The 14785-nt window shown below is 48.3% G+C and overlaps 1 protein-coding gene across 4 annotated transcripts in view; it reads left to right on the top strand.

Moving 5' to 3' along the window:
- Positions 1 to 302: 302 nt before the first annotated feature.
- celsr3 (cadherin, EGF LAG seven-pass G-type receptor 3) overlaps positions 303 to 14785 on the top strand; it is a 117763-nt gene continuing 103280 nt past the window's right edge. For 2 of the 4 annotated variants that reach the window (XM_047595123.1, XM_047595871.1), the window contains exon 1: positions 303 to 6602. In XM_047595123.1, coding sequence (XP_047451079.1) covers positions 980 to 6602 — 5623 coding nt within the window. In that variant the 5' untranslated portion in view covers positions 303 to 979. The remainder of the gene's footprint in view (positions 6603 to 14785) is intronic. The other 2 variants (XM_047594330.1, XM_047593457.1) reach the window with 1 other exon arrangement.

The following is a 14785-nucleotide window of genomic DNA, read 5'->3' as shown; positions in this document are numbered from 1 at the left end:
CGGAATACGGCGTGCCAGGCTTGACACGGGCTGCGGGGTGATATCACATCACATCCCGAGAAAAACTAGTCAATATAAGACACTGAGAAACTGCCAAGGAAAGAAAAATAAATGTTGAAGTAGCGTTTCTTCTTTTTTTGAGAAACTTTTATTGATTTACTTTTATACATTTCAGCCAAAACCACTTCTGTGTTCTGCAAGAGTGATTTCTAAGAACCGGGAGCATCGAGTTTATCTAACCCTGTGGAAAAAGGGGCAAACCTAGGGGGCTATTTGTAATCCTTGATTTGCCGATGATTGGTGTGATTGTGTGATACAGACTATTTCTCCCTCCCTTTCCAGTTGTGGATATGGCGTCCGCCGCGGGTGCTGTGTAACAGCCCTGCGCACCGGAGCCAACCATTATGAGATAGGAAAAAGAGAGAGAGAGAGGGAGAGGGTGAGAGGCGGATAGATGCAAGCAATAGGGGGAGGGGTGGAGAAAAGGAGGAGAGCGTGATTGTGTGTGTGGATGGATGGATAGGAGCCTACCGCCGGGCTGTGCCGCCGCTGCTGCTGCTAGAGGAGCGCGCACACACATACAAGGCACACACACACACACACACACACGCTTGGGGAGGATAGTGTGTGTGAGCCAGCCAGCCAGTCGGTGTGAGTGTGTGAGCCATGTTGGATGTGAATGAACGGGAGGAGAGATGCTGCTGCCGCGCCGCTCCTAACGCTCAGACACCCAGCTCCACGGACCACAGCGGGTAGATGCCAACTCTCCAGGCCGAGGGAGACACGGGGGAGCCTGGGGGAAGGTGTCGGGCGGTGCTGGCGGTCCTGGAACTGGCCACCTAGCCGGAACGAGGGAACGAGAGAAGTAACGGGGAAGAAGGGAAGGCGCGCTCGAGAGAGAGAGAGAGAGAGAGAGACCGAGAGAGAATAGGTGGAAGAGGGTGAAAGGAGGGGAGATACGGAGAAAGGAAGAGACTAAATGGCTGCACCGCTACCGGGCTTCACCCCGCTCCTGCTCTCGTCTCTGGCACTCCACCTGCTTCTCCTCGGCCCTTTGTTCGCCCTCGCCCCGGGGACGGTGAATACAGGAGGGGTTTCCAACACATGGAACCCGGGCCTCTGCTACCGAGACGCCGGTAAAGTGAGCCAGCAGCAGCAGCAACAGCAGCAGCAGCAGCAGCAGCAGCGAGAGGAAGCAGGGGAGTCGCCGAGGGGCAGCTGGAATCTACACCCGAGCAGGTGGACCGTGAAGCGGATACGGACCGAGGGAGGATGCTCTGGAGTGCGGCGCGCTGGAGGCACGCTGGGAGGATATCAGCCGGATGGGGCGAGGTGGACGCGGAAAGCGAGGCTGAAAGGAGTCGGGACGTTTTGGAAGAGTGCAGGCGGCCCACCGGCTCCATCCCCATCCCCATCACCTCCTCCTCCTCCCCCTCCTCATCTCCACCCCGGCATTAGGAGCAGGTGGAACTCCCATGGCGTCGGCTCGGGAGAGGGAGTGGATAGAGGGAGGATGGGAAGCCAGGGCGTTGTTTCACCTCCCGCTTCACCTGCGTTCACCTCCCTGCCGGCTCAGAACGGGAAAAAAAGAGCAGTACAAAGGACTAGAGCGTGCGCGCAACGGTGGCCGGCGTCGAGGCCACACCTCGCCAAACGCGGTGCCGCCGGAGCCTTTGTGCACGCATCTGGCCTGTCCAGGGCACCCGGAAGTGGAGGGAGGAGAGGGGGAGAGGTGTGGGAGAGGGCTCGTGAGGTGAGCAGGCTCCTTGCCAAGCGCTGCTCCCACACACCGGGATTTGTCCGCTGGCCAAGACCCGGAGAGCAAAACCTCTCCAACCCCTCACCTGACCCCTTTGGATGTATTTCATCACGTGCTGATATTTCAAACAACACCTTCACATTCCACCCGGTTTTCACCAACAGCTCGGCATCTAAAGCGGATTACGTTTTTAGTTTTCCAACTTGTAATTCCCCCCGAACCGACTGCGCCGATACAACTCAACAGCAACCGGTTTACGGGAACAGCAACAAGAAAAAGACGGTTCGGGGTGATGATGACGGGGGCCCAGCCAGGGTGGACAGGAGGGCTGGTAATTGTTCTCATTTGGGCAGGCACAATGTTATCGATCCCAGCAGCAGCGATGAGGGGGGTGATGATAGCTGGTTGAGTGGGCACATTAGGAGCAGAGAGGAGGAGAGGAGGGCGAGGAACGGAGGGAAAGATGAGGGGGGAGACGCGTGCAGATGTGGTACACTGGCTGTAATTAACCACAGTGCCAGGGCGCACCCGAGTTGCTGGGTACCACCTCTACCTGATGAAAGACCTCACTATGCCAGAATTGTGTGCCAGAGGATGGACGCGGCTGAGGGTAGGGAGGGAAAGCATGGAAGAGGAGGAGGGGTGAATCACGGCAACAAACACATTAATTTATCTAATTACCCGGATAATGATTTGGCTTTTCCGATTCTGACGCTCTTATATAGTACTGATAATGAGCTTCAGCTGGGGAAATCAGTACCAGCAACCAGGGGGCAGAGCAGGCCAGCCCAGGGAGAGAGCAGGGAGGATCCCGGCAGTTGCTTTGGTTGTTTGGACAGAAAAGAATTGGGGGATGGACATTTCGCCGGGTTTATGGTCCCCGAGGGAGACATAGCTGCGAGGAATCCCCTCATCCAATTTAAACTCCGCGCAGAGACGCCCGGCCAAAAGCTTCTATCTGATAAAAGCGCTATTCTTGACACCGCGCTAAAATATTCTGGCCAAATGATCGATACGCCCACTCAAACACAAACAGGCTGTTACGCGGCAAGTGGAAAACGATCCACACCGCTCTTTTTATCTGGCGGAGAAGCGACTGCAACTTCTGAGACCGCGTCTGCCGGTGACTCAGGCTTTTTCTCGCCTGCAAAGTTTCCCGTTAAATCTCCCGGTGCTGTGTCAGACGCGACTCGCTCCGCGGCAGCAACAGCGAAAGTAAAACACCTGTCGTCTTTCTCGCGCATTAACCTGACCACGTGGCGGGGCGACTCGCTTCGCTCGCGCTCTCCCGAAGACGCGATTTCAGCACATCGGACAGCTCCGCTTAATGCCGAGCGCGTGTTTCTGTGGAGCAGATTCAACACGAACAGCAATAATAACAACAACAACAACGATGAGGGGGATGAGGAGGTAAACGGATATAGTCACGATGCTGAGGTGGAAAAATCACCGTGGCGTGGTCAGGCGCAACAGCAGAAAGAGATAGTACACGAGGGCTGCGACGAAGCCATTTCCACTGACTGTTCAGCCACGGAGCGTTCAGACCGCGCACATATGCAATTAAAATCTGGTAAGCAAGTGCCACCAGAGCCCGAAGGTGTCAGACGGTCGTATAGGCAGCAGCAGATGGGGGGCGAGGGAGAAGGGGAGACGGAGGGCGAGGGCTTGGAGGGGTCCGCCGCTGTTTGGGGAGGAAAATTACAGGTGGGGGAGGGCGAAAGAGAGGCGCGGCCGATGGGAGGGAGAGAACCAGAGGAGGTGATGGAAAAGGGAATAACAAAGGCAAGCCACGCAGAGGAGAAAGAGTCAGAGGGAGGGAAGGGTCAGGATAGGGGTAGTACAGATAGCAAAAGAGAGAAGAGAGCGAGCCGGGATGAAAGCCACCAGGGAGGAGAGGGGGATGAGAGGGAAGCGGAGGAGGGGGAGGAGGACCAAAGGCACAGTTCAAGGGAAGAGAGGAGCCTGGAACGGCTGATAGTAGTAGCAGATGATGATACCTCACAGGGAGAAAGGGAGAGGAAGATTTTGGTGCCTTGGCCTCGTTCCAGACGTGCAACCCACAAGCAGCCCCAGTTCTCATTGTATAACTACCAGGTACAAGTAGCCGAGAACCAGCCCCCCGGCACCTCAGTCATCATCATGTCCGCCTCCGACACAGACGCAGGCGACGCAGGCAGGCTGAGCTACACAATGGCCCCTCTGATGAACAGTCGGTCGACTGACTACTTCCACATCGACCCAGACACGGGCCTCATCACCACCACTCAGATCCTCGACAGAGAACACATGGATCATCATTACTTCCGGGTCACGGCGACCGATCATGGTTCCCCTCGCCTCTCCGGCACCACAATGGTGGCCATTATGGTTACAGACCGGAATGACCACTCTCCTATATTTGAGCAGGCCGAGTACAGGGAGACGATCAGAGAGAACGTAGAGGAAGGCTATCCCATCCTGCAGCTGAGAGCGACGGATTCAGACTCCCCCTCCAATGCCAATATTCGTTACCGGTTTGTCGGTGACACCGCTGCAATAGCACGAGAGGCCTTCGAGATTGCCCCGCGCTCTGGCCTCATTACAACCCGTGGATCGGTGGACCGGGAGATAAATGAACACTACACTCTACAGGTGGAGGCCAGTGACCAAGGGAAGGATCCGGGGCCTCGCTCTTCCACTGTCAAAGTTTTCATCACCGTGCTGGATGAAAATGACAACGTGCCACAGTTCAGTGAGAAGCGCTACGTGGTGGCGGTGAAGGAGGATGTGCGGCCTCACTCTGAGATCCTCCGTGTGAGCGCTACAGACCGGGACAAAGACAGTAACGCCGCTGTTCACTATAATATCATCAGCGGTAACAGCCGGGGACAGTTTTCCATCGACAGTGTCACCGGTGAGATCCAGGTGGTGGCTCCACTGGACTACGAGTCCGAACGGGAGTACACACTGCGCGTTCGTGCGCAGGACAATGGACGTCCACCTCTCTCCAACAACACAGGAATTGTCAGTGTTCAAGTGACAGACGTCAATGACAACCCGCCTATCTTTGTTTCTACGCCGTTCCAGGCATCGGTGCTTGAGAGCGCCCCGGTTGGCAGTTCCATCCTCCACATCCAGGCCATCGACACAGACTCTGGTGATAATGCCCGGCTGGAGTACAGGTTAACTGGCACGAGCCCTGATACACCATTCATTATCAATTCTGCAACAGGCTGGGTCACTGTCAAATCCATTCTGGACAGAGAATCCGTTGAGCACTACTTCTTTGGTGTGGAGGCCAGGGATTATGGCATGCCGCCGCTTTCTGCGACAGCAAGTGTTACTATTACAGTGATGGATGTTAATGACAACCGCCCCGAGTTCCTCCAAAAGGAGTACTACTCTCGGCTGAATGAGGACGCAGTAGTCGGTACCAGCGTAGTGACTGTCACGGCTGTGGACCGTGATGTCAACAGCGCAGTGACGTATCAGATAACAGGAGGAAACACCAGAAACCGATTTGCTATCAGCACAGCAGGAGGGGCTGGACTTCTCTCCCTGGCTCTACCACTGGACTACAAACAGGAGCGGCGTTACGTCCTGACGGTCACCGCCTCGGACCGCACCCTCCACGACACCTGCCAGGTGCACATCAACATCACCGACGCCAACACACATCGCCCCGTATTCCAGAGCGCCCACTACTCTGTTAGTGTGAACGAAGACCGGCCACCAGGAAGCACGGTAGTTGTGATCAGTGCCACCGACGATGATGTGGGTGAAAATGCTCGAATCACATACTTCCTGGAAGATAACATCCCACAATTTCGCATCGACCCATCCACAGGGGCTATAACGCTCCAGGCAGAGCTTGACTATGAGGACCAGATGACCTACACTTTGGCTATAACCGCCAAAGACAATGGCATACCACAGAAATCAGACACAACATACGTTGAGGTGAATGTGAATGACGTGAATGACAACGCACCTCAGTTCCTCAGTCCAAGATATCAGGGAACGGTGAGCGAAGACGCCCCTGCCTTCACCAGCGTCCTTCAGATCTCAGCCACCGACCGCGATGCACACGCCAATGGCCGTGTTCAGTACACCTTCCAAAACGGTGAGGACGGAGATGGCGATTTCACCATTGAACCCACGTCCGGTATTGTCCGGACCATTCGCCGCTTGGACCGTGAGAGCGTGCCGTTCTATGAGCTCACCGCCTATGCCGTGGACCGAGGCGTGCCCCCTCAGCGGACCCCTGTCCACATCCAGGTGACTGTCCTAGATGTGAACGACAACGCACCCGTCTTCCCTGCCGATGACTTCGAGGTTTTAGTGAAGGAAAACAGCGCAGTGGGCTCAGTGGTGGCGCAGATCACAGCCACCGACCCAGATGAGGGTGCCAACGCTCAGATCATGTATCAGATTGTAGAGGGAAACATCCCTGAGATTTTCCAGATGGACATCTTCTCCGGGGAGCTCACTTCACTCATCGATCTCGACTATGAGGCCCGCAATGAGTATGTCATTGTAGTCCAGGCCACATCCGCACCTCTAGTGAGCCGCGCCACGGTCCGGATCCGCCTGGTGGACCAGAACGACAACCGGCCGACTCTACAGGACTTTCAAATCATTTTCAACAACTTTGTGTCCAACCGCTCCAACAGTTTCCCCAGCGGGGTAATTGGGAGGGTACCCGCCCACGATCCCGATGTGTCAGACAGGCTGTACTACACCATCGACCGGGGAAATGATCTCCACCTGCTGCTCCTGAATCACACCAGCGGAGAGATCAGACTGAGTCGAAAACTGGATAACAACAGGCCGCTGGTGGCTCCCATGCTGATCACTGTCACGGGTAAGAGACCATGGAGGGGAAAATGTGAGAACATGATGGGGTGCGTGTGTGTTTGTGTGTATGTGCAGACAGTTTAGATGGCCCTGTAGCTTTATTCAGTGTAACAAATACTGTGAAGATAAGAACTCGAACACTACAGGACTGTGTGGGAGTGAGACGGGGGTGATAAGGCTGAATGACACTTGGTTGGGTTCTGTGCATCGCTGCTTGGTTGCTATCTTTGATTTTCGCTTGTGAAAGAACGAGTTCGATTTTTTAAAACAATGTTAACTTCTGAAACACATTGAGATCAATGTGCATGCAGGCTGTGCTTGATAAATTGAGAAAGTGAGCTTTGCTACTAGAGGTTGCACAACTTCTATTTTTTTTTAAAGTTCAGACAATTAGTCTGTGACACAGACTCATAGGGGGTCAAAGTCATTTTATTTATGGGGACAATTTGATTTGAAGTGGGTCGGACCAGTAGCAAAACAACATAATAACCTATAAGCAACGACATCTCCAAACTTTTCCCATTTGTTTTAATGCAAATAAGAACAATGAGCAAAATTAAAATTAGGAGAATGTTTACATTTAATAAACTATCCTTTAGAAAAAAATTTAAGTGCAATTTGGGCACATTGTTGTCTGCTTTCTCTTTCAGTGTTATTTTCATTGAAAGATTGCAGCCTTCTATGTAATTTCGCACTTGGCACATTCATGCTACAGATCAGATTGGTTCCTCTGGCAGGTCGCTTTTATACATTTGACACCTGTGGTCTATAAGCACGGTAGAAAGTGATGCTTTGCAACAATGAAATCTGTATTCTCTCCTACAATAATACTGTAGCGCCTCACGCACACTTGTAACATGCGGCTTTTACTCATTGCAAACTCTCAGCTTCACATCAACTTCCTTGACTAGCATGGTGCATTTACAGACGTCAAGGACAGAAGGAACGCGCTCTAAAATCGCAGGAAGAGCGTCAACTACTAGAACACAACAGAGATGAATATAAATTTTAAACCGGTCCGTTACGCTGAGACTATGCAGCTCATACTGTGCACCCGTATGAATCGTCACCATCAATAGGATTTAATAGCACTCCACAGCGTGTTGTTAGATGGGATAGTGCACCCAGGTTAAAAAATAAAATGCAGCATTTCTACGAAACCACTGATTCATTGGCAAATTGTTGACATGCAGCCTCTTTTTCTCTGTTACCAAAGTCAATTGGTGGATTTGCACCATTCCTCTGCCTTTTCAAATGAGTGTGCATTTCCGTCGTACATTTATTGCATTTCAAGACTGACTTACATATTTTGCATGTCACGGTTGCATGAGCTTCATCTTTCGTCAAGAATCTCCACACAGTTAATGAACCGCTGCTACTTCGCTGAAACCGACCCACCGGGATCCTCACCTGTCTTCTCACAAGAGGCGGCCATGTTGTTGTTGTCACGTGATCGGTGCCTGGTCGACATGAAGCTTAAAGCGCCGTGACACGGCAGGGAAGTGGTAGTGGTAGCAAACTTTTTATGGTTAGTCTGAACCTTAGTCACTCATTGATTAAAGTGATCTGGTTCAATTGAGTCACTTGAGAAAATGTGTGAAGGTAGAAAAGCAATTAAAGCGATTAGAGAAGGTGCAAATATAATGTTAAAATACTAATACAAAAATAGCAAGAACTGCAACATAAACGCAAGGTGTGCAAATGAGAATAGAGACTAAGATTTAAATATCAGCAAAAACAGCCAAACTGAGTATAAATGCAAAATGTCATCAAAGCATGTGCATAAAATACAGTATATCAGCAAAATGAACACCAGTGTGTGTAACCACTTGCTTATTGCAGTATTGAACTTATTACTTGGATTCACTGACTGGTGTGAAGCCGGTGTGTTTCCGGTGTTTTTTTCTGATCGAGTCAACGACATCACCTGCAATGTTTCCCGTGTGTCCGCTAACTCGCCTTACGTACTCAGCAACGGCCAGCAAAGTGACTCATAGCATTCTGGTTAATGGAGACCTCAGACTCATGATCTCTGATTCAGTAACAAGATGATTCAGCCGTACGGTGATGCCGACAAACGGACCAGTCGACTCGCCCGCACGACGCCTGTGCGCACGTGCTAACTGACAGAGCTGCTATTCAAGTCAGATTAACGTGAAAGCGTGTGATTTAAACAGACCCGCGCTAGTCGGCTTACCGAAGCTTCAAAGGGAGGACGCGGTGAGAAGTGTTTGAGAAAAAGGATGACACATGTGCGATGCTTAGTGCGGATTTTCACGTGAGACACCGTGACAGTAAATATCCCAGAGGGGGAGAAACCGTGAAACCTCTTTGAAAGCGCTGCAATCAATGCGAGGTAGCTGATGATGATTATCAGTGTGCTTTCCCAGTCAGTTTTTACATTACTCAGCAAGGAGGATACACTCCACTGTTTCCAGCTGCTGGTTTAAAACCTAGATTTTATTTAAGTAACTGCATGAGCGGGCATCGATATCACCTTTCTAAAAGCACTGTTTGATGGACAGGATGTGGGTTAAGTGCAGTCCAAGTTAATATACCAATTTAGTGCAATCAAAGAAAATGTGTTTAGGAGAGAAACACGAGACATAATTGTGACTGATAGATAAATCCGGTCACAGAGTAAGTTGTACGAGCGCCTCATCTTCTCGTCACCTCCTCATTTTGAACATCTGTCACGTCACAGTTCTGAAAACAAATGTTTTTCCGGCTTCGGTGTTAAATGGATTAATTATCGTGCTGCTTGCGCTCCAAGTTGTTTTTGAGGTTCCGCTCGCCGCACACAACTCCCTTGAATTAAAAGCCGGTTTCATCCTAATTCGCTTTTAAAAATCGTTTTATTGGTGTGACTTTCTTTAAAGCGAAGGCGTCGCAGTGATCAAAGTCGTACAGTAGAGAGCAAATAAGCCGAAGACAAAGGGAATGAGTGCGGCGTTGCGGCTTTGAAGAACCCGGGTGGAGCTTTGTGTTGTGTCTCTAGTAGAGGAGCGACGGCTGGGGAGTGTGTGTGACCCGCTACCCTATTTTCTCTGTTTTTACGCGAGCTCGACTGGGAAATGATGCTGGCTCATGCGCTGGATGAGCGAGTGAGGAAAGAGCTGTGTGACAGAGGGATGAACAAATGAGTGAGTGTGTTGGTGACTGGATGAACAGGTGTGACCAGGTGAGTGAGCCGAAAAAAAATTCTGAGTGAAATCAAAAAAGACAAAAAGGATGAATCTCAATGAATGAGTGAACTAGTGAGTGAATGAGTGAGATTGAGCAAGTGAATAAAAAACATTCATTCCACAAATGAACTAGTGAACGAGTGAGTGACTGAGTGACTTGATGAATAGTTGTGGCTAGATGAGAGAGTGTACAACAACAAAAAAATTATTAATGAGAAACAAAAAGGATGATCAGTGAGTGAGTGACATAATGAATGAGTGAACGTGAACTAGTAGGAGTGAAACTAGTGAGTTAGTGTGAGTTAGTAAAACTGAATGAATAAGTGAGTGTGCAAATAAGATGTTTTCTCTGAAATGAGTAAGTGAACCAGAAAATGAACGGATTGAGATTCAGAAAGGAGTGAATAAATGAGCAACACAATGAATGAGTGAATGAAAGATAAGTTGACTCTTGGTAAATGAGAAACATTTCACTCCACACATGAACAAGTTAACAGGTGAGTGAGTGAGTGAGTGAGTGAATGAGTAATATAATGAACAAATGAATGAGATTTAAAGGCAAACGGGCAGCCAAATGTGTGGATGAGTGAGTGTTTAAGTAAGTGACTGGGCGAGTTGGTGAATGGCTGAGTCTGAGCGAGTGAGTGAGTGAAAATGGGAATGAGCAAGTTGAATGAAAGAGAAATTGACCCGAGTGTGTTACAGACGGCGTCAGTCACATGAGCGAATGAGTGAGAAATAAGTGAGTTGGTGAATGGCTGAAGAAGCCTGAGTCTGAGTGTGTGAGAAGTTGACTTCATAAATGAATAAGTGAGGAGTCAGGTGAGTGAGAGGATGATATAGTGAGTAGATAAACAGTTAAACAGGAGTTAATGAGCTAGTGAGGAAGTATAAAATAAGACTGAAACAAAGTCAGTAATGAAGTGAGTGAGTGAGTGAATGTCTGTGTATCTATATGAATATATGTTCATGTGTTTCATCCTCCCGCTGTGCGTTCAGCTCCGTCGATCTCCTTTTTTTTCCCCACTATCTCTGTGGCTATGAAAGTATTTCACCCTCTCTCCCCTCTCTGCCTCCCCTCCCCTTCCCTCTGTCCCTTGGCTCGAGGATTTGACAGTTATGAGATTATAATGAAACAACAGTCAGCCGGAGTCAGGCTCAGAGCAAAGCTGTCACTTTCATTGTGTGCTGTGTGTTATCTGTGTCTGCCGCTCCGCCTCCGCCCATCGCTTCCTCCCACTCCTTCATTCTGTCCATTTTTAGGACGCGTATATGAGCGAACTCTCTTCCTCTTTAACGTCTTCTACTTCCTTTTACCCTCCATCTGTCCAGTTCTCATCCTGTCTTTCTCTTCCCTTGACCTTCTTTCTTTACTATTTTTTTCCTCCCTCAGTCATTCTCCCCTGTCTTAACCCCTTATATATTATTTTCTCTTCCCATTTGAAGTATCTTTTTCGTCGACCTCTTTCCTCCTCCTCCCTTTTCCCTTCTTCAGTATCCAGTAATCAGCCCCATTCTCCTCCAGCTCCTCAATTTCCCCCAACGCTTCCCGGTAATCCTCCCATAACTCTCATGGGCTCTTCCTTTCCATGGCAAATTCTCTGCAGCTCTGCTCCTCCTCCTCCACTCGTCTTCCCTGCTTTCTTTCCCCTCTCCTCCTGTATATAAATATATATATATATTGTGTCTGTGTGTACTCAAGTGGTTGAATGTGTTGCATGTTGTGTTCGTCTGCAGGCACAAGCGCACACCGGATTTGCACGTGCGTGCGTGTTTGAACAGTGTTTCCTTGCAGCAGGAATATTTTTCTCTCTGCTGCTCGTGCATTATTTGTTACTTGTACACAACAGCCCCGTGTGTTTGCAAGCCCGCGTGTTTTTTTTTTTGTGTGTGCACTCTCAGGTGGCTCAAAGCATTGCACTTGAGGGCGTGTTCATATCTCCTCAATGAGTAATATCTATGCATGGCCAGAGAGCGCCTCTCTCTTCTCTTTCTCTGCTTCCACGCTGTTTCACATTCTCTTCCCCTCGCGCTCTCCCCTTTTTTTTGCTCCTCTTTGTTGTCTGCGTCGAGTTTGTTTCTGACCGCTGATTCTCCGGACAATTGTTGTATTAGTCTTGCGCGGGAGATTAAATGCAGCTTGCATGCTCGCGCTGCCAGCAGTTTAAGCCTGCACATGCACAAAAAATGGCTTTAGGGGTCAGTGGGTTGATGCAGCAAATGGCACAGTTTGGGCACCCCCCAAACCGCATCAGTTCAAGGTGCCCCCGAGCAAACTAACCCCCAACTGGGGCCTGGTAGCCAGCAGCAGAGACTGCGGTCGTATTGGCAGACTCGCAGTTACGAATTTAGAGCAGAGCTTTGCCGGAAGAGGAAAACCGCGGCTGGGCTTCGGACTTCGCTGCGTAAATGTGGGTTGATGCAGTGGTGTCAGCAGACTTTACTAAAGTGGCCTTTTTCATCCGTAGTTGCTGCGGTTTCAGGGTGGGATGCTGGCTCACGATCGGATCTTGCATAAACATCCGGCCTCGGTATTCCAACTATCCAGAAATTCGGGCGCAGTAGAAAATTATAACAGATGATTTGCAACAAGCTGTGAAAAGTTTCTCACTGAAAGCACAAGTTATTATTTATTTATTACTCTCTGCCCTCACATTGGTCTCAGGGATTCATGTGGATGTTACTTAGATATGTACCACCCACCTAAACCAGACCAGGCGACCCCCCAACCTGCTGCCATTCCCAGCAGATACACATAACACACACACACATATAAAGACACTCTAGGAACTCAAATAAAACATGAAGAGCAGCACAAGGTGTTGACCTCGTCTCCAAATTCACTAGATCCACAGAGACCGCTCCCCTCAACCTATAAGACCCAAAGGCCCCCACTAACAACATCCTGTCACCAGACATCACAGGACACCCTCAGACTGATGAGTCACAACTGGTTTGGAAGCCTACACAAAACTAGGAAGGTGGTCATAATGATATGCCTGATCAGTGTATAAAGAAGCATAGGCATGTGATGATATATATACATATAACAACATTTTTTTTCTATATTGATAAAGTTTAATGACTTGTGTGTTCTGGGAATAAAGACTCATCAGGTCAGTGCACCATGAATTAATTTATAGTACATTATGGGTGAGTACCCCGACACTTAGTGTAGGGCAATTACTACATCTACTGTGCATGTACATCAAGTCATAGGTCAACACCCAAGAGTATACACCCTTACTTATCATCCTATTATTATTATTATTTTACATACAAATGTATTTTTCTTGAGTTACATCATGGACGTAAAATGATTCTATTCTCTGATTTTATCCCAGTTGTTGATGGTCACGGTCAGAAAATATTATCCGTGCATCTATCTGCTGCCTTTTTCTATTAGTTCCCAGGTTTTGTAATTGAATCGAGATAAAGACACAGGAAAACCTGGAGGAATGAAACACTGCCGTAAATGTCATGAACCAGTTTTAATATCATGCTGTGATGGAAACATAGTTTGGCCCCCTGAACTCCTGGGATGCCCCAGAGCTTTAGCTTCACCACCAAAGTGGTTTTATATAATTGGTCTTCCAAAGGCCCTGTGTGTGTGTGTGTGTGTGTGTGTGTGTGTGTGTGTGTGTGTGTGTGTGTGTGTATTCTCGTTTTTAATGACTTGTGGAGACTGTACTCCTGTGGATTACTCATGTTGTGGGGCCGTGTTGTCTTTGTGGGGTCATTTTTCTGGGCCACACAAACTCATGTGGGTTAAAACAGCGATTTGTAAAAGTTATAAATAGCCGATTGTTGGGGTTTGGATTAGACACTTTTTCGGAGATATAAAATAGTGCAAAGGGTATTAATTACAAGAGATTTACAAGAGAAGGCTAAAATACTAAAACATATTATAAAAATATATTATTATTACCCAAATTCAAGTATGTTTTTGAAGCTCATCTAATTGTTTTACATATATTAATAGATATTTTATCTATGGGAATTCTACACTTACCCATTCATTTATTACTAATTGGGCCTGTGTCCATTGATGCATGTCCCCTCTCTTGCTACATCATTTCCTACATTTCATTGCAGATGACTGCTGCATAAAAGGCCAAAAGGTTCGTCTGTTAACAGTGCCACAAGTATTCACAGTCATGCATTATAATAATACAAAAACTACCACTGCTGCTGTTTCTAGTAGCAACAACAATGTGTTTTGCGTGTGACGTTGTGTCATCTTAATTTATGTAGATTTCCAAAATGGACAATGACTTTAAGGTGTCGGTAACTTGCTTGGTCACGAGTAGAAAGTATCTAAACTTCTTCCTCTTCGTTCTTCATTCTACAAAGTGCAACACCACAAATCTGCAGCTTGAAAGTGTACAAAATGAGCAGCGTGTAGTACTTACAACAGCTCGCTACGAAACCGCGATGACCTACATATATAAGCGCATGAAACACATGCACGCTGGCAAAACACAAGCAAAGTAAGACAAGGTCTTTTTTTTCAGTTTGGCAACACCAGCAAATTCAGAAACACGATGCAGGAGGTATGAAAGACAACAGACATTCTCCCAGGGGACCTCAGTAAGTGATGTACCTGCTGGGACGTGATTGTTCCTCAAAGTTTTATGATGTTTGGAGGTGCTAACGTCTGCTTCTTGTCAGCGGTGTTAGAAATGAGTTTAATTGTCTGTTAGTGCTTTTGCTTTTTCTGTTAACATCCTGATCTCATGATTCCTTATAATCCTTTTAAATCGTCATTTTTAAATCGTCTCCTGGAAATGTTTTTGTTGCCAGTTGTTATGTTCGCAGCACATTTTTATATCTGCTGTTCTTGATGAAGACGTTTTCTTCGTTTGCATGTGTTTTGTTGCAGAGGACTGAGCTTTCTTAGCCACCATACAAATGAGCCATCAACAATGTAACAGCCATTCTGAGCACAATGTGTCCATCACCAGTTAGGAGCTAAATGGTTCAGAAACATGTGGAGTTGTGGAGG

This window comes from Mugil cephalus, chromosome 1 (assembly GCF_022458985.1).
Source record: "Mugil cephalus isolate CIBA_MC_2020 chromosome 1, CIBA_Mcephalus_1.1, whole genome shotgun sequence".
In the NCBI taxonomy this organism is placed as follows: domain Eukaryota; kingdom Metazoa; phylum Chordata; class Actinopteri; order Mugiliformes; family Mugilidae; genus Mugil; species Mugil cephalus.
This window is presented reverse-complemented; position numbering and strand designations above follow the sequence as displayed.